This window comes from Haliotis rubra, unplaced genomic scaffold, assembly GCF_003918875.1.
Source record: "Haliotis rubra isolate DU_JTF1 unplaced genomic scaffold, ASM391887v1 Scf543, whole genome shotgun sequence".
NCBI classification, from domain to species: Eukaryota; Metazoa; Mollusca; class Gastropoda; order Lepetellida; family Haliotidae; genus Haliotis; species Haliotis rubra.
In genome coordinates, this window is record NW_025767239.1 from 381,606 (window position 1) to 402,273 (window position 20,668).

The 20,668-nt window shown below is 38.2% G+C and overlaps 1 protein-coding gene across 1 annotated transcript in view; it reads left to right on the top strand.

Moving 5' to 3' along the window:
• Window positions 1–4,338, top strand: part of LOC124253534 (ubiquitin carboxyl-terminal hydrolase 32-like) — a 91,498-nt gene extending 87,160 nt beyond the window's left edge. The window contains 1 exon segment of the mRNA XM_046687337.1: window positions 823–4,338. Within this exon segment, the coding sequence (XP_046543293.1) occupies window positions 823–993 (171 nt within the window). The 3' untranslated portion in view covers window positions 994–4,338.
• The last annotated feature ends 16,330 nt before the right edge of the window (window positions 4,339–20,668 follow it).

A 20,668-nucleotide genomic window follows, 5' to 3' on the forward strand; every position in this document is an offset into this window, starting at 1 on the left:
TTGTGTGGAGGACATTATGTAGCGTACACCAAGAACCCTAACAATCGCTGGTACTGCTACAATGACAGTAGTTGTAAGGTAAGTTGTGTGGAGGACATTATGTAGCGTATGCCAAGAACCCTAACAATCGCTGGTACTGCTACAATGACAGTAGTTGTAAGGTAAGTTGTGTGGAGGACATTATGGAGGACATTATTGTGAGCTGCTAGCCTTGTCTCAATTTGTAATTTTCATAGAATTTAGTGTTATTATGTTATTTATTATTAGCTGAGCTTGAAGAAACAGTAATAATAGACTCAGCTTAAGTCACACACTGAAAGGGACATGATGATCGAAGACACACTGGAGGAAATGATACATTTGGTATGTGCAAGGGTGCACATTTAACTGTGCGGAGTTGTGTCCCCTGGGACATATGTCTAAGTTTGTCAGCACCATACCTGCTTGTTGATTTTTGTTTGTTGTTTAATGCCGCACTCAGCAATATTACAGCTATATGGTGGTTGTCTGTAAATAATCGAGTCTGGACCAGACAATCCAGTGATCAACAGCATGAGCATCGATCTACGCATTTGGAACACAATGACATGCATCAACCAAGTCAGCGAGCCTGACCACCCGATCTCGATAGTCGCCTCTTACGACAAGCATGGGTTGCTGAGGAATAACTTCAGCCTGGATCTTCATGGGTCCCAATGATTTTCACCAAGGAGGGTAACGTGCATCAGTTTGGGAGTTCTTCCCACATGAAGCTGACATGCTGTGTCATGACTAAAATACTTTTTGAATCACTCAAATTACTATTTTTTCTTTTCTTTTCAGGAAATCCCTGAGACCCAGCTTGACACAAACTCCGCATATATTCTGTTCTATGAACGGAGGCAACTTAACCCAAGCAAGTTCATGCCAGACGTAACAGGGAAAGAACCCGATATGTCCGAAATTGATGATGAATGCGAGTCTGATCTCAAGAAAATGTGCGTCATACAGTGATGACAATGAGCGTTGCAGTCTTGACAATGTGTGTTTCACAGTTTTGACATTATGTGTGTCACAGTCTTGACAGTGTGTGTCGTGATGACAAAATGTGATATGTTGTGGGGGGGAGGGATTGTTATCATGACGTGTCATGCAAGCCATCATGACGTCATGTTGTGCATATACATAGCATAGGCAAGGCATGAGTTGAAGGCTGTTGGCTGTTTACACTGTTATGTAGTATTTAAGGGAAAGAGAAGACACAGTTGCTACAGAAGGCACAGAATACCAACAGCAGTGGAACAAGAGCTGCTTGTGGATGGAGAAGATCAGACGCTCCAAAGTACGAGAATACTTACAGTTATAGGCAGGATATTAAGCTGAAAAAAGTGGACGGAAAAAGAACAAGGGCACAATGTTGAATTTGTATGACTAAAACGTTGGATCTATGTGAGACTCAGATACCAGTTAGTGAGACCATGTTTCGATCAGTCTTATAATCTAATCCATTTAATACTTTTATATAATGCCTTCTCTGTCTTAAGATCTGATGACACTTCCATGGATGCTTGTGTCTCATGACCTTGACCCTGCTCTGGTCCTTGAGGCTCTGAAGTCTGATTTCTGCAACAAATTGACTTCAACTTTTTAACCATAATTCTGGAAGTTTGATCGCAACAAAAAAAATAATCCCCGAACACAACATCCCCAAAATCAGGTGTAGAAGTCTTGGCTTCCTGAAATGGCACAATGTTTAAAATAAATATAAAATATTAAGAATAATGTGAATTTTTGTCCTTTACGATACAATAATCGAATTGTTTTGATCTGAATGTTTGACTCAATGCTGATTGGTTGGTTAGAGAGTTCATCTGACGTGTGACCTCTGCCCAGATGGTGTCGTCAGATCTTCATACAGGGAGGTATCATATTGGCGTAAAAAAAACATATGAGATTGTGTTATGACTAATTTATTTTCCTTTTTCATGGTTTTTCCTTCTCAGTGTTTGTCATATCACAGGATTTTTAACAAGTTTCATTTGGTCCGTGAATATGCAAAAAATCACTCAAACATCCTGTAGTCAAACGTCAGTGTTGGTTTGAGGATGATTATTAATTTCCTTCACTTAATATAAAAGTTTTTATTTAAAAGTACAAACACGTTTCATTTTCATATCTAATTGTTTTTGTTTGAACTTTGCCAGGCAGTTTCATCCCTAAGATTAGAGAGTAAGTTGCTCTGGTCTTTCATGATTGGTTTAATCGAAATGTTGACTGGACTGACTTCGTGGAAATTTAATCTCAATTAATAATTGATACAGAAGTTGATAGATTTATTCTGAATTTGAAATGGTATTAGACTGATGACTTTCGAATAATAACAGAACTGTAAATTGAAATTACTCATTTATGATAATGACAGGCACAACTTTCAATATGGTGGCCATTATTCACTGGTATCTATGTGTGAGAGAAATCATTAACACCTGGATTGCCTTAACATCAGAATTTACTCCAGTAGGATACATCCCTGCATGAATATCTGATAAGGTAATCTACAAGGATTCAGTCCTCAATGCAAGTAAGCAAAGTAGACCAGCAAATCTGAGTTCTGTTTCAGACTGAACTTAAACGGACAGTTCTGAATGTAAAGAGAAAAAATACATTGTTTTAACACCATCATTTCTGAAAACTATACTGGCGCAGCGTACTAGTTATTGCCCACGCCTGGCTGTAGCGTTTGCGCAGACAGCTTGAGTTTAACTCTCGTAGCCTATCGCTTTTGTGATGTGTCTGTGTGTGAAGTCAAGCTGTCTATGCAAGCGCTACAGCCAGGTGTTGGCGATAACTGGTCGCTAGCCAGTAGCATCTACACCACAAATTAAGTACAATCAGAGAAGTATTTGTGTTCTGCATGAATTTTCTTTGTTAAAATAACAATTATGGAATCAAGATCATCAAAAAATGAACGCCAATCCTGTGGGCAGTCAGAGTTTAGTCGGGTTTCACCAAAAAAACAACCTTCTGTTGAGGGTTGTCAGATATTCATGCAGATATAGGGGTGGTGGGGTAGCTTAGTGGTTAAAGCATTCGCTCATCACACCGAAGACCCAGGTTTGATTCCCCACATGGGTACAATGTGTGCAGCTGGTGTCCCCTGCCATGATATTGCTGGAATATTGCTAATGCGGTGTAAAACTAAACTCACTCACTCATGTAGATATATCGGGTTAGGGTGAAATATCTGATGTCGTGAGATTGCATAGAGCTGTGATGGAGATCATGAACAATGTCACTTGAATGATCATTGACAAGATTTGGCAGATACTGAACTTCAAATATATTTGGCATAGGATAAAGTAGTCATTATAAATGCTTACAAGGAACATGACAAACGAAGATTGCTGTCTTGGAATTAGCAGTTTCTGTTTTCAGCATTTATGTTGCCAATGGTAACAGGATGTTTTAAAGAAAAGCTTGATGTACAATATGAAATGTACGAGATTAGCTGGGTTGAATTAGCAACTGGCTATTTTAACTCTTAATGCATTGGGGTGATGTAGAAAATGATGATTATTGTTATTTGTGATATTCACATGGATGACAAATGAAACTACACATTATTAGGGATGAAATGATACAACAAGGTCATGACATGATGCGCGTATCACGATACATAGGAAACGATACAACGCATATCGCTATACATATATTCACATCAAATCAAGGGTATTCTTCTGGACTAAATATTTCAGAGAAAGTTCTGAAGGAAACGCTGTCTGTAGACACACATTTGTCTCAGCTATTTTTTTTTAGTAAAGTTTAAACGCTAATTACAGTTCATTTTACGATATTTGACAGACAGAATTTTAGTAGTAAATTTGAAATGTAATTTCAGTTCATTTTAAGATATTTGACAGACAGAATTTTAGATGGGGAGTGTCATTAAACAATAGTAAGCATTTTAGCAAGTGTATCATTATGTATCAATTTGATAAACACAAAATCATATCAGGTATTGTATTGTTGCATGAAAGCTCACAATGTACCTGTACACCGTTGTATCATTTCACCCCTAAAGATTATCGTCCTAGTTAGTAGTATTCATACGAGCACCGAAAGTACATATGATCCACTGAATTGTTAGTAACTACAAAACTTACTTGATTTCATTCATTTCCAGTGTTGTATATTTACAGTGTTCACATGTGTAGGTGAGATGTACATGACCACAATATTCCTCAGTTACTCCAGACCCACGAAGATTCGCGTTAAAATTGATCTTCAGTAACCCATGCTTGTCGTAAGAGGCGACTGACGGGATCGAGTGGTCAGGCTCCCTTACTTGATCGATACATGTCATCATATCCTAATTATGTATATCAATGCTCATGATGTTGATCACTGGTCCAGACTTGATTATTTACAGACCACCGCCAATTAGATGGAATATAGCTGAGTGTGGTGTTAAACAACAGTTACCCGAGGCTTTTGTTTTGATGACGTAACATTGATGAGATATTTGGTAAACGGTAAATATTGTTTGGACAGACATTCACAGCATCCCCTGAAATAATCCTAAGGCCTTTTATTTCTTCCGGTAACCCTAAAGCTTCGAAAGGTGTTAAACAAATAGTTTTAATCGTTTTCTTATTATTGTGTCGCCTGACAGCAAAAATATTACCATCTTTTGCCTTGCCTTATACAGACTTGTTCTCGTTTACTCACTATTCACATTTAACATTCTTGCCACTGAAAAATTGAGAATTGAAATTATTTTCATCTCTGGTTTTTACAAATTTTAAAATTGAGTAATGGGTCAGATAATTTTTCAGTTTAGTTTGAACACTGACCTAAGGTGTTGAGACACAAGAGATCATATGCCTGAGACACAAGAGATCATATGCCAATATATTATTGCCAATGGTTGTTCTTTGTATTGTAAAAACTGATTATGATTTAAACTTTACGTGATTAATTATGATTTTTACAGTGTATCTGATACCACTGCATCAATAATGTAGAAGTCACGTTGTATATTCTCCAATATTGCAGTTCACATGCTATTCCCTGTCACAGTGGCATTGTAGTCTGTGAGGGTAAATACACTTGTTATTTATTGCGATTAGTTGAAGAAATCAGTGCTTTAGCAGATGTTACCATGGTTACAGCAAAGTTGGTGTTTCTTGATGACTGGAAGTGTTTGAAATCAGTGCTTTACCAAATGTTACCATGGTTACTTAAAAGTTTGTTTTTTCTTGATGACTGGAAGTTTTTGAAATCAGTGCTTTACCAGATGTTACCATGGTTACTGAAAAGTTGGCGTTTCTTGATGACTGGAAGTGTTTGAAATCAGTGCTTTACCAAATGTTACCATGGTTACTTAAAAGTTGGTGTTTCTTGATGACTGACAGTGGTTAAAATCAGTGCTTTAAGTGAAACTATGAAATTGGTGTGTCTTAAAGACTGGAAGATATTCAAGATTCAGTATTTATTCTCTCGGGTTGACGATTTTGAAATTGATTTGACTTTGTAGAATATAGCCAGCATGTGTATATAGTGATGTTATTGTTTAAAATGGCTAGTGTTAATATGGTTGGCCAAAACCATGTATTAAATTAAAAGTGTGGCAAAGTCGGGGTGATTGATTTTTGACTGGCCTTTCATGAATAAGTTTTGACAAAACACAAGAGTTGCAAGGGGTCTTATAAAATGTAACAAATATGGCCTCTATAACAAAGTTATGTTTTAATCATAATAAATTAGTGTCACTTAATGAGTCCCGCAATGCAGAGTTGGAAGAAAGTATTGCAGGTTTCATTTCGGAAATCATTGATCTGTTAAAAGTATGTCAGTACATTCCTGTGTCTGGATTTAGAGATGGAGAATTTCCACTATTTTGTCAGGAATCCAAGTTGAAAGGTAAAACTGTGTAAAATAGGAAATTTTCTGTCTTTTTTGCCAAATTATTAATTTCTGACATTGGGGAAATCCCAGCATGGTTGTCAGCTAAAAATAGACTAATTAGCATGTAGAAATCATTCATCTGTGCACATGGTGGAAGTGATACAATGCAAATTTGTTTATTACACAGGGGACGGTGGGGTAGCCTAGTGGTTAAAGCGTTCACTCGTCACGCTGAACACCCATGTTCAATTCTCCACATGGGTACAATGTGTGAAGGCTATTTCTGATGTCCCCCGCCGTGATATTGCTGGAATATTGCTAAAAGCGGCATAAAACTAATCTCACTCACTATTTATTACACAAGTAGGTGGAGTCGCGGTCAGTGACATGACACACTCTATTGAGGGCAGTTCCATTTGTATTGAACTAAGCATTCACATTGTCATAAACAGAGAAGATCGAGAATATGTAAAATGTCTATTAGCCCTTGACAGAGCAAATATTGCAATCTTATCTTGCCCTGACAACTGAATCATTTGTTATTTATGTCTGATGCCCCTGGTAGGTAAACATGTCGTCTTGAGTGGAGAAAAATGAGGTACTATGTATCTAACAAACAAAAAAAGTTGTTTATGTACTCTACCCTGATATTGTTGGAATATTCCTAAAAGCAGCTTAAAACCATACTCACTTATCAAATACTAAGACCTTTGTACCTTGAGAATTGAGCATTTGTATTCACCATCCTGTTGTAATGTCTACATCTTGTCATGCTATCTGATTAGCAGCTGTGTTCTGCAGATAAAAGTATTACTTTCAGCATAATATGTTGTTAAATCTAAAATTTACAGGGAGGTGGAGTAGCCTAGTGGTTAAAACGTTCGCTCGTCACGCCGAAGACCTGGGTTCGATTCGCCACATGGGTACAATGTGTGAAGCCCATTTCTGGTGTCCACCGCTGTGATATTGCTTGATAAATGCGGCTTAAAACCCATAGTCACTCACTCATACAAATTTTCAAATTACACAAGTGGTAGATGAGTGTTGTAAACATTTATTGCCAAAAAACTTGACACGATTGTAAATTTGCTGAATTTATTTTCTAAAGTATTTGTCATTTAAAATTTTGAATTTTTCATATTCAAGAACTAATAAGTCCTGAGGTTTGCTGGGAAGAAAATTCTAAACTTATGCCTGTTTTTTGTCGTGATAGAAAATCAAATTTGTTTTATGTTTTCAAGGTATAGTATATACCTTGCGTGAAACGATATGGATGTCATTTCCTCTTTTGTTCATTTTGGTATATTGCTGAAAGAAAGTTAAAGATCGCTAATACTTTCGTGTGACAATTGTTAATTTGTCATGCCATGTTAGATTAACTGTTCCAGTGTGAAAGAATGAGTGGTTATTTACTTCGTAGTATACATTCTGTTATTTCAGTTTGAACTTTGGATGCGACATGCCTTTGTGTCAATACTTTTGAGGCTGGCTCTCTTTTAAGACAGTCTGAAGCCAAAGATATCCTGGCATTGTTAATTGTTATTGTGCTGTTAAAAGAAAACATTGTACATTTCACCCCTGTACATTTTTTACATCATATGGATCAGTCATGCGAACCGACACTCCTAAAATGAGGAGTACATTACTCGAGTGTACATAGACGACAATTGTAATCGGTTTGACAACTTACTAATCTATTTCACCTGTTAATTGACGTTACTAATTGTTAATTGACAGGTGAAATCCATACCACTGCTGTTGATGTCCTGTTGTGTTTGATAGTGACGAGATGTATGTTTCAGTGTAGTCTGGTGTATTATATACCAATGAGTTTTCGTGTGGACGGGACTCACCCTTCATTCTCTGGCAAGAACCTGTGAAGATCCAGGTTAGAATTGATCTTCAGTAATCCATGCTTGTCATAAGAGGCGACTAACGGGATCGGGTGGTCAGGCCCGCTGACTTGGTTGACACATGTCATCGTATCCAAATTGTGTGGATCAATGCTCATGATGTTGATCACTGGATTGTCTGGTCCAGACCCAATTATTTTCAGACCGTTGCCACATAGCTGGAATATTGCTGCATGCGGCGTAAAACTAAACTCACTCACTCTCTGGCAAGAAGTACATTGTGTGTATATATTCAGCGCCATCAAGTGTACTTAACAGGTAGAGACTTTGTTTTAGCGTCTATGTTTTGTTTCGTGTTATATTATGGCTGTGCTATATCTGATTTTTTACCAATTACTCTGATGTGATTTTTTCTTCTTTTACAATCAGTGTGTCAGTGAAGCCTGCAATTTTACTGTGCGAAATGTAAGAATGGTTTGTGTTGCGTGAAATTGTTTTAGTAGCGATGAATTATGGTAAGTGTCAGCTGTTTTAATGTTTGAACAAATATTGATGTAGATTTCAAGGTGTTTTTGAGAAGCAGGGGCAGTTTGGCGAGAAATAAGGTGTTATGTTACTGCATGGAATCGAGTGCTAATTATGGTTGATTGTGTTAGATTGTCTGTCATACAGACAAATATCCAAAAGATCACATGCAAGTATAGTTCGGCAAGTCGAGATTTCTTCAGTTTGAAAGTGAGATATTCTTACAAAGTTGAACCAGGTTAATGAAACATTGGTAAAGGATAAAGTTCCTTGTATGCATATGCTACTCAAAAGCACTTAAGGACATCTCCATTCTTTGATAGTAATATAAATATGGGTTGGTTAAAAAACTAAATGTGTTGTGTTTGCATACAGGTATATGTTTCTTTGCTGAGGGAATAATAAGCTTTAAAGTATTAAAAGTTCTGTCAAGATTGCTTGTACTGTGAAACCTACTCCTTTTTAAGATGATTAACTTTAGGCTTTTTTGAGAAATATGCTAGTTTTTTTACTACAGATAATTCAGGCCATTTCGGCTTCTGGGGTAAAAATGGCCCCACGCAGCTTATTGGGTGGTCAGATTTGTGAATTGGGTAGTGAGAATTGTGAATTGGGTGGCCAAGTTTGAGCCAGACCACCCGATCATGTCAGTCACCACTCACGACAGGCATGGATTGCTAAAAACCCATTCAAATCAATTCACAATCTTCACTTGGGCTTCATAAGTGCATTCATAAATATATTCATAACTGTAAGCTTATAATCTTTTCTCTAATTAGGATGAATGATTGGGGATGAGGGAAGAGAGAGCTGGGTATATAAACTTACATGTGAGCATCTATGTTCATTTATACTCACAAATAAGTTTATACTTCATCTTTACTGGAGAGACAAAAATTAGTGTTTAGAGTGTCACAGTTTGAATTCGGGACCTAACTTCCTCTGTTGCTATCCCTGATGTATCCCTGCAAGATATGGGGACTGTAAGCCAGGAAACCAGTGTTGAGTTAGGTACTCAATATAAGCCTGATTATGGTAATGAAATAAGAGACTGATCATTGGTTGTGACTTTAGTGTACAAACAGATGTCCTGGTAACAATCTTGAACAAGCTTGTTGGTTTTGTGTTTACCAGGACTGTGGTTTGATCAGAGACTTTTGTTGTTAGGAATAGTCGACCTGGGAACAGGAAGATGGAGTTCAAAGTAGGGGCGACGCTAATGGGAACAGAACTTCAGATATGTATGCTTATAGTTGGAGAGTAGACTATGAGGGATGCAGGTCATTGATGTTAAAGTCTTGAAATAATTAGGCATGAGCATGGGGCTGACAAGCCATCGATTTTAGGTTGGATCTGGATTATGATCAGCAAATCCTGGAATAACTAAGTGAGGTAACATCACATATGCAGTTAGATGCTTTAGATCACTGGGCAAATTTTTCCCCAAAGTAATTTACAAATTGTTATCAGCATGTGTTTGTTAAATGATGGGTCTAAAAGTTGAATTGGAAAAAATAAAACATTTGCATGATTAAGTTATTGCAAAATACTGTTCTTGCTTAACGATAAAAGCTAATAACATGTTTTTTAGGGGCTGTGGGGTAGCCTAGTGGTTATACCGTTTGCTCGTCATGCTGAAGACCTGGGTTCGATTCCCCACTTGGGTACATTGTGTGAAGCCCATTTCTGGTGTCCCCCCAGTGTGATATTGCAGGAATATTGCTAAAACCATACTCACTATAGGTTTTTATGTTTACACCTCCATCAATGCAAATATATATTGAAGTCATTCTCTATATATATAAACAAAATCATCAACAGTAACTCCACAGACTTATAAATTAATCAGTAACACAAAAGACGAGACAACAATACAATATGAGACATTATTCAGTGCAATTTAGCAACACAATCTGTATCTACTTACTAACGTCCAACCTCAAAGCAACAGACCACTAAAGGATGTGGCCTTATCTTTTTTAGGCAGTCATATTCTTCGAAACCCCCTGCAAGATATGTTTTTCATTAGCATTTACCTTGAATTCATAATTTTAGTAATATGTTTCATGTTAAAAATACATGCATTGAGAAAGAAAAACATTTTAATGAGATGTATTAAAAAATTTGTGAAAAGAGCACCCCTCCTGCAATGCTTGTCATATTTTGGAATGGACCCCTCCATGTCCTTATACGCTCTTTAAATCCCTCCCCAAAGAAACAAAATGTTAAAGCACAATATATTTTATCATAACATGTTCATTTTACATAACACACGCCAAATATGTTTTTTATTTATTATTACTCCACTTACCCTATAATAACCATTTTTCCCTAACTGCTGGCTAATTATGAAGTTCCCTCAAAATGTTGGATGATGTTTAAAATGCAAAATTAAAGAAATTCCTTAATCTGTAACATTTTTTTTGTCAATCTAATGATTTTGAGTGTCAAGATTTATCAATAAACCACTTACTCAAGGAATTTCTCCACTAGACATTGTGAAGAATCTTGGAGAGTTGTCTCCCCTTTGTTTCAGTGTTGCCATAGTTACTGACAGGTGCATGTGTATATCTGGACCAACAGCAGCCTGGTCAGTTGCTGGCTGTGGACATGTATGTATGAATGAATTTTTTCTCAGGAAGATACCCCAGTGTGTGACTATGTTAAACATACAAGAACATGCTTAGTTTTGTGCTTGCAAAGTTTTGCTGTTCCTAATTTTATTGACAATATTTTGAAAACCCTTCAGCAAGTCTTGGTACTTTGTTATTTAAGAAACAAATCTGGCTTGAAACTTATGTAAATTTAATTTCCACATATTTTCCGGTGCGTTGTAAATGTGAGTTTTCCTGATGCTAAAATGCCAAATCCCATGGACGACAATGGTGATTCTAGTCAATGTGGATGAAATAACGTAACACCACATTGTGTTTTTTAATTGTGTTTAAATTTAATCCATGTATATTTTGAATATACCAACTGTTATTAGTAAATGTAGCATAGTCTAGAGGATGTTGTCTTTGCCGAAATATTAATCCAGGACAAATAACCATGTTGGATTTTGTCTGAGAACTATTTTGTTATGAAATTTATGATCAAAAATTGAGTTTTGTTGACTTTGGTGATGAGCATTGTTTCATCATTACTGAACAGGTTGCTGTTTTGCTGTCAAATATATGTACCCTTTCATCGTGTGGAACTAACTATTCCTTAATGGTCATTTACCTTTGAAACGTGGAACTTTCTGATTGTAATATTCAGTGTGTTTTTGTAATCAAAATACTGTAGTCGTTGGTGTGGAATTTCAGATGGGATAATAATGTATTGATAATTTTTTTAAAACATCCAGAATATTTTTTCCATTTGTGCATCATCAATAGTTATTTTAGAGATGTAGAGCAAATGTTGTTTTTTTCTCTCAACATTTTGCGTGTTAATCAAGTGTATGGTTGGAAATACAGGAACCGATTGAGCGTAATTAAAGCAGAAATCCAATAATCTCTTTATCAATGGTTCATTTTCGTATTAATAAGTGTGTTATATAAAGATATGTATCTTGTCTTGAAGTCACAGTTATAAATCATATGTACAGAAATATTGTTACATGCTAATGAATAAAGTAGAGGATTGTTTTATTTTGATAATTGTGTTATAGAGAAATTTATTTGATGCTAAACCTTGGTGTCCTTTTTATTATGTTACAAATTGTAAATGGCAGATAGACGTTGTTGACTTGGAGTTCTAACCTCTTTGTTTTGAAGTATAATTGTAGATACTGTTATTTGTTAAGAAGAGTAATATTATTTATCATTTGAATATTCTTAGCGTGCTGTGAACAGCCTCAGGCATTGCATTTTCTTTTTGAATAAATACATGTGGTCTTCTATTTTGCAGAAGAATCACCTAATTGAGAAGATAACTGGCTATTTTGATATTTCTCTTGTAAGCTTTAAGGCAATACAATGGTATTTTTAAACTATTTTATTATCACTTCATCCTCAAGATCACAATTAGCTAAGCAGCTGGATTAGTTAAGGGGGGAAACATGACCCTAATGAGGTTTCAGGATCTGAAAGAAGATCATTTGGTCAAAATGGCTACTAAGTATGGAAATACCTTGAAATCCAGGATTCCCTTTCACAAATGACCTCAGCACTAAAACTGATGTCTAATTAAAATAATTTACCATACCATTTGAGTATTCAGACTTCCCAAACATGCACTTACAAAAGACAAAGCACTAAGAATGTTTTTGTATAAGTTCCAAGTGACCACTTTGAACCTGTGTTGGAGTTGAGAGGTGAGTGTATCTTAATGCTGAGATCATTCTGGGCTGAGATCATTTTGTGGTAGGAGCATAGGGTTGTTTGTGTTTCCAAAGCAATCTTAGAACCTACAGACCTGTGTTGAGGCAATGAATCAGAGCCAAGACATCTTTCTAGAATGGAGTCACACTGCACACTTAATGATCCACCGATCTGCTTCAGGCCATGTTGGCCTCATCCTTGTGAATCCAGTGTAGCTCCAGTACATCAGTGTAAATACCCTGGACCAGAGACCATATAATAGACTATTATGTGGACTCTGCCTGGACTAGTTGCCACCACAGCTCCAGTACATCAGTGTAAATACCCTGGACCAGAGACCATATAATAGACTATTATGTGGACTCTGCCTGGACTAGTTGCCACCACAGCTCCAGTACATAAGTGTAAATACCCTGGACCAGAGACCATATAATAGACTATTATGTGGACTCTGCCTGGACTAGTTGCCACCACAGCTTCAGTACAGAAGTGTACCAAGTCTCAGGTTCTCATTTCACTAAGCACAGAATTTCTCTTTACCATTTGAGATACTTGATAGGATTGCTGTTTAAAGTGCTGTACCATTTGAATTGAGCTCAAAAAGCAGATGTGGTGGTAGTTAGGTCCAGGGACCCTAGCCACAAAGCGTTCGTAGCTCTACGTCATTCGTAAGCCAATGATGTAGTAGTATAGAGTTACGATAGGTCGTAACGTTACGAAGGCTTTGTGGATTGGGACCCAGGATATATATGATTATTTACCCTGGATACCAAGTATGTGTTGAACCTGGCAAACCCCATATATGGCAGAAGACTTCCAAAGCATTTCATGATGGCAGAGTTTCTCTATAGTGATGGTGCATTGTCTACTTTATTGAAATTAGACTTGGCATGTACACATTCATGTGTTCCTCAATATTACTGTTTCACCTCCGTAGACTTCAGTAAAAATGTTTCCGGCATTGCGACAAAACTGGATGAAATTGTTTAAGAAGGTATGTTTGTAATCATAGTCTGAAAAAAGGCATGGTGTTAAATACATGTTATAATCTGCCGTATTATATACGTGAAAGAAATGCCATTTAGCTGGGTTGAGTGACTTGCCCAAAACAGAGGCTTTTATTCTCTTTTCAGTGGTCCCCATTCACAGGCATGCTGTTGAAATGTTATGTGTAGGGTTGAGTGTAACTACACTGCTCAACATTTGCTAAGAACACAATCACTCTCCTTAGTCAAAGTTATCCTTAGTAAATGTTGAGCAGTATAATTCAGTTCAGGCAGGCATCGGTGTTATGAATCACATGTGTTGTAAAAACATCTCGGACCATATCCCGACATCTAGTAAAATTATTCTCAACTGTTTCATTCTACTAGTTTAGGCTAGTGTTGAAAGGCCCTCTTTGAAAGATCAGTCTCGTCATCTGAGTCAACCATCAAGGTAAAACTGGTGTGTTAATTGAAATTTAGTTTGAAATCTGTTCCAAATGCAGTGTACATAATCAGAGGTTTCTTCAGCTGTTATACATTGTAGTCAATCTTAACTGTTTGTGATACTTAGTAGACACTTGACTTGTCGATATCCACTCAAACCATGTCATGTTGTACATTGCCTCTCAGCTATAGCTTGTCAATTGCATGTGGATTTCAGGCAGTGTATACGACCCGTATCTCTGTGATTGTATATTTATTCCATTGCATCTGTAAAGTTATAACCAGTGCATAAATTATGTAGACTCTCTGGCCCAGTCGGCATATACCCTTCAGTACGGATTTCTCTTTGAATACTTTTGTACCAGACAAGCCCTGTGCTCTATCTCTGTGTAACGCATGCAGGTGTAGACGTTGGGTGTTGGTGACGTTATACCCGGTCTGGTGACTAGCGGTGGCACAGCAGTCTGTACAGTGTAGATGGATGATGCTGTGTACATTGATTACTTTGCCAAACAGATATATTCATAGCCTCACTGTGATTTTTACTTGAATAAATCTGAACAAGATGGTACATGTCAAGTTTGTTTTTTCTTATCAGACCAGTTTTATGTACAGTATAGGAAGGTTCATGGCGATATCGATGAGCGTTCATGATGGACCAGGGTTCATGGTTGTCGAGGGTTTTATGTACAGTAGGGGTAAAGGTTCATGATGGACAAGGGTTTATGTACAGCACTGGGGAAGATTCATCATGGACAAGGGTTTATGTACAGCACTGGGGAAGATTCATCATGGACAAGGGTTTTATGTACAGTAGGGGTAAAGATTCATCATGGACAAGGGTTTAAGTACAGCACGGGGAAGATTCATCATGGACAAGGGTTTTATGTACAGCACTGGGGAAGATTCATCATGGACAAGGGTTTTATGTACAGCACTGGGGAAGATTCATCATGGACAAGGGTTTATGTACAGCACGGGGAAGATTCATCATGGACAAGGGTTTATGTACAGCACGGGGAAGATTCATCATGGACAAGGGTTTATGTACAGCACTGGGGAAGATTCATCATGGACAAGGGTTTATGTACAGCACGGGGAAGATTCATCATGGACAAGGGTTTATGTACAGCACGGGGAAGATTCATCATGGACAAGGGTTTATGTACAGCACTGGGGAAGATTCATCATGGACAAGGGTTTTATGTACAGCACGGGGAAGATTCATCATGGACAAGGGTTTATGTACAGCACTGGGGAAGATTCATCATGGACAAGGGTTTATGTACAGCACGGGGAATATTCATCATGGACAAGGGTTTTATGTACAGCACGGGGAAGATTCATCATGGACAAGGGTTTATGTACAGCACTGGGGAAGATTCATCATGGACAAGGGTTTTATGTACAGTAGGGGTAAAGATTCATCATGGACAAGGGTTTATGTACAGCACTGGGGAAGATTCATCATGGACAAGGGTTTATGTACAGCACTGGGGAAGATTCATCATGGACAAGGGTTTATGTACAGCACTGGGGAAGATTCATCATGGACAAGGGTTTTATGTACAGTAGGGGTAAAGATTCATCATGGACAAGGGTTTTATGTACAGTAGGGGTAAAGATTCATCATGGACAAGGGTTTAAGTACAGCACGGGGAAGATTCATCATGGACAAGGGTTTTATGTACAGCACTGGGGAAGATTCATCATGGACAAGGGTTTTATGTACAGCACGGGGAAGATTCATCATGGACAAGGGTTTATGTACAGCACGGGGAAGATTCATCATGGACAAGGGTTTATGTACAGCACGGGGAAGATTCATGAAGGACAGGGTTTATGTACAGCACGGGGAAGATTCATCATGGACAAGGGTTTATGTACAGCACTGGGGAAGATTCATCATGGACAAGGGTTTTATGTACAGCACGGGGAAGATTCATCATGGACAAGGGTTTATGTACAGCACGGGGAAGATTCATCATGGACAAGGGTTTTATGTACAGTATGGGGGAGGGTTTATCATGGACAAGGGTTTTATGTACTGCACGGGGGAAGGTTCATGAAGGACAAGGTTTTTATTTACAGCATGGGGGTGGATGTGTTCATGGAGGACAAGGGTTTTATGTACAGCACAATGGAGGGTTCATGAAGGACAGGGTTTATGTATAGCATTGGGGAGGGTTCATGATGGACAAGGGTTTATTAACAGCATGGGGGAGGGTTCATGAAGGACAAGGGTTTTATGTACAGCACGATGGAGGGTTCATGATGGTCAAGGGTTTATGTGTAGCATTGGGGAGGGTTCATCATGGACAAGGGTTTTATGTACAGCACCGAGGAGGGTTCATGAAGGACAAGGGTTTTAAGTAAAGCATTGGGGAGGGTTGATGAAGGACAAGGGTTTATGTACAGCATAGGGGAGGGTCCACGAAGGACAAGGGTTTTATGTACAGCATAGGGGGAGGGTTCACGAAGGACAAGGGTTCATGTACAGCATTGGGGAGGGTTTATGAAGGACAAGGGTTTTATTTAAAGCATGGGGAGGGTTCATGAAGGACACGGGTTTATGTACAGGATTGGGTAGGGTTCATGAAGGACAAGGGCTTTATGTACAGCACTGGGGAGGGTTCATGAAGGACAAGGGTTTTATGTACAGCACGTGGAGGGTTCATGATGGTAAAGGGTTTTATGTAAAGCACCAGGGAGGGTTCATGAAGGACAAGGGTTTTATGTATAGCATTGGGAAGGGGTCATGATTGGTATGGGTTAAGCTTGGTCCAAAGAGCATTGATATGTTGGCCTATCGTGGGCCCATAATCACCAGGCTGGTTGGCCCAAGGATGTCAAACTGACGATGGGTCCATTTGGATATGCTCATCGGGTCCAGAGTGGCCGATCATGTTGCCTCATTCTTGGGCCAATGAATGGAAATTCACACTTAACCCTGGCCCATTCTTGGCCCATCAGAGTGATTTTGTTGGCCTTATGTTGCCACCACTGTGTTTCAACATTTGCTCTTTCTTGACCTTTGTACTAAACCATGGCCCATACTTGGCCCAACCAGATAGTGATAAATGTTACTAGTCACTAAGCATCCCGAACTTGACATCCTTTATGAGCTGAAGGCTGCATTCTTTCCCCCTTTTCCCCAACCAATTGCACTTTATGGAGAGAGCGTGGCCCAGCACGTTTCATCATTCGCCTGACGGCATCTGGGATGCTTGTTCCGCCAACTGAACTGAGATGACCAAACTGACACATAACAATAATGAAATATCACTGAAAGAGTCTCCCTTTATAAAACTGTTTCATGTATGGTTTAGGATCTGAAACATCATGTATTGGAAAAACTCTGTGTATTTATTGAGTATTTGAAGCAGGCATATTTCATTTACATAGGAAGGCTTCACCTGGAGCTTCCAAACATGAAAATGACTCGATTTAAACTCATTAGCACCCAGGAATTGGTGTTTAGTGTCAAGGCAACTATGATTATGCTACGATGTTTAACGGTGGTTATGTGCTAAGATTTATATGTAAGGCGCCTACTACATAAAGATTTCCTGGCTGTGTAGTTTGCAAAATTACAACAGAAACACTTTATACTATTGTATTTTTTTTTAAGCTTCTTCAAATGCAGCAATATCATATTTCCTCTGATTATTATTCAACAGATCTCGAGATCCGGCCCCTATTTTTATTCCTGTTGCTTTAAGGGCTTCAACTCAAATAAATGACAACAATCTACTGATATTTTGTTTAAAGGTACCAATACATTCCCACACTTTTTGGTCAATAATGTAACAAAACCTCACCAGGCCATAATGTTAATAAAGTAAACACAATGAATTCAAATATAATGAAATGAGAAGATTTATCAATGTGGTTAAACCAGGCGCCCGGTACCTAATTGTCAATTAATTGTTTTATCTACTTAATCAATTGCCTTTCACTACAGTATGAATCAGTTTCTTTAACTTAAATTATGATTTAAACAAATTATTACACAGTATATTTACAATTCAGTATCACAGAACTAAAGTAAGGCCAGAAATGCTTGGAAAATGCTTTTTGGCAATTATTTGATAATTGTTGATATTTCAGTTTCAAAACTCATATATAATCATTCATACCACCTCGACCTAATATGGCATATGAGTAATCACGATGTACCATTCCCTAATCATAATGATTACTCGTAAAATATCGAAAAACTTTGAAAAAATTCCATGGTAGAAACACTTAAAAGAAACAAACTATACTGTGACCTACCTGGCAGGCAGACAGGGTGACAGCGTTGTGCAACGCACGGGCAGTACATGTCAGAGGCCGTCTCAAAATGTCAAGTGTCAGTATCACTGCTGGTCGAGGACTCTAGCGGAAATACAACAGGTGCAACTCGGCTGACGTTAACGCCGCCCCGCAGACGGTATTCGTCCTCGATTTTGAGAACACGGTCTTCAGCCTTTTGCCACTGGGGTAATTCTCGCTAAAGAAGCTCTTTAACGTCTGAAAGCGTGAATGTGGTATTATGGCGAGCAATAAAAGTATTACCTTGTTTTGCAGCTAGTTCGTCAGTGATGTACTGGATTTGCTTTTTTGTGCTGCCGGATTTTTTCCATGAGGTGGGGCTTCGTTTCTGATTGCCTGTAAGGCACGTTACAGGAAGTGAGAAAATCCTGCAACTTAGCTTTGAGATTGCTCATGGTGGGTGTGATGGTACCAGCGACACGCAGGTTATGGTAACTTGCGTTATCCAAAATAACGGTTGGTTCGTTCAGCTGCGGTAAAAGCTGATGTTCTAACCAATCCAAAAATACCTGCCCATGCATTTCGCTTTGGTAATCACCATCAGATTTCTTTTGCCTCAAAAACAAGTCACAACCCCCCAATCAGTCAATTGCTACGGGTACCAGCATGCAAGATGATCAGGCGTCTACTTTGCCTGATGGTAACACTGGTGCCTTAGAACAATCTGAAGGAAGCCACATCCGATCGGTTGAGTGATTTTTATTACACCAGGTTTCATCAAGGTATATAATCAATGAGGTATTCTTCAACTGTTCTGAGATAAGCTGATAGCATGGTCAGGATTGAGTACTTTTCTCTAAACACAGCTCTGTCATCTCCCCTTTTGGTGTACCTGAACCCCATTTCTACCAGAGCTACAATAAGTGTTGTTTTCGAGACATCTATTGTATCTTTGATCTCATCTTGTATTTTAGCACATGTCGGTGGGATTTTGCGTTCATACAGTTTATAAACTGCACGGCGTATGACGCCCTTATCAAAGCTATCCAGTTTGTGTTTCCTACCTAGTTTTGATTTTGACACGACCCCTGAGGTAACAGATTTGTTTACAACTTTGTAAACCTGACTATATGTCAAATGAAGGGCTTCACACATTCTATAGCAAACCCTGTCATAGCTGACGGGAGGTTTCCCCCTTTGTTTCTCCAGTATGAAATAATGATATAAATTTGAAATTAATTGTTCTGCAGAGATATCAAGTCGCATGTTGCCAGTTCAGTGCTCATACACGAAGTGAAACTTCTATGGGTGAACACGATTATTTATGCGATTTGAATTAAGACTTTTTTTACGTAATTATTTTGAATATAACTACTACAAGAGTTCCATCTTTTTCACATATAGATGTTAAAAAAACAAAACTTTACAATCATTTATGTAATTTGATTAGTTGAGGGTATATGAATAATTATAGTCGGTATTTCAAAACTACAGTTTGTACTTAGAATATTTAGGATGTTGTTAAAACGTCAAAATTTCCTCCTGTGAAGTCACCCCTCAAGTGCATTTTTCATCCGAGCTTTAATATCCAAAGAGGTAGAGTCGTACATGTATCATATATGTGCTTTTATTTTGTGTCAAAATCATCATATTGATATTGACGCCAAAAAGCATTTTCCAAGCATTTCTGGCCTTACTTTAACAATGCATATTTACCAATTGAAGGCCTCCAGAAATGTAGTGTCGTCTGCTCTTTGAATATCAGGTGAAGCTATCAATGATCGCATGTTTGGTATTCAACTTCGAGAAAAACAAGCCGTAAGATTCACCGCATCATAATTGAAAGACTGGAAAATAGGTTCTTTCATATATATTTGTTCTGTGTAATTATTTCATCTTTCATCAAAATCTTAATACGAAAACATGGCTGAAAATGGACATGTGCTCATTAGCAATAGGTGAGAACTCTTTAATTCACAACATTGGGCCAACTTGTGAAATAGATATAAGTTCATGGAAAATAGTTTTTCAAATGTTGGTCCACTGTCGAACCAACGTTTCCAAAGCCACCGTTACTTTTAAGTCATTAAGATGCCGTTGGGCCAATGTTGTGAAAACGTAGGCCAACTGACCAACCATATACCAGTAATGGCCCAACAAACCCTTGCTATCGTGTGTGTGTGCGTGTGCGTGTGCGTGCGCGCTGCATAGATTGGATCGAAGATTAATGCAGAGTGGTTATGGCTGGGAACAGGGATGGTGGAGTCAAGGTTGGATGTAGGAGGGAGGTCAATTGGAATTTCCTCCAGAAGGGATCTAGAGGTGTCCCGCCAGCTGGTCTTGTAACTTAAGACTAGCACACAGGAAGGAAAACATAAGTTTGGAATAAATTGAATATTTATTTGATATT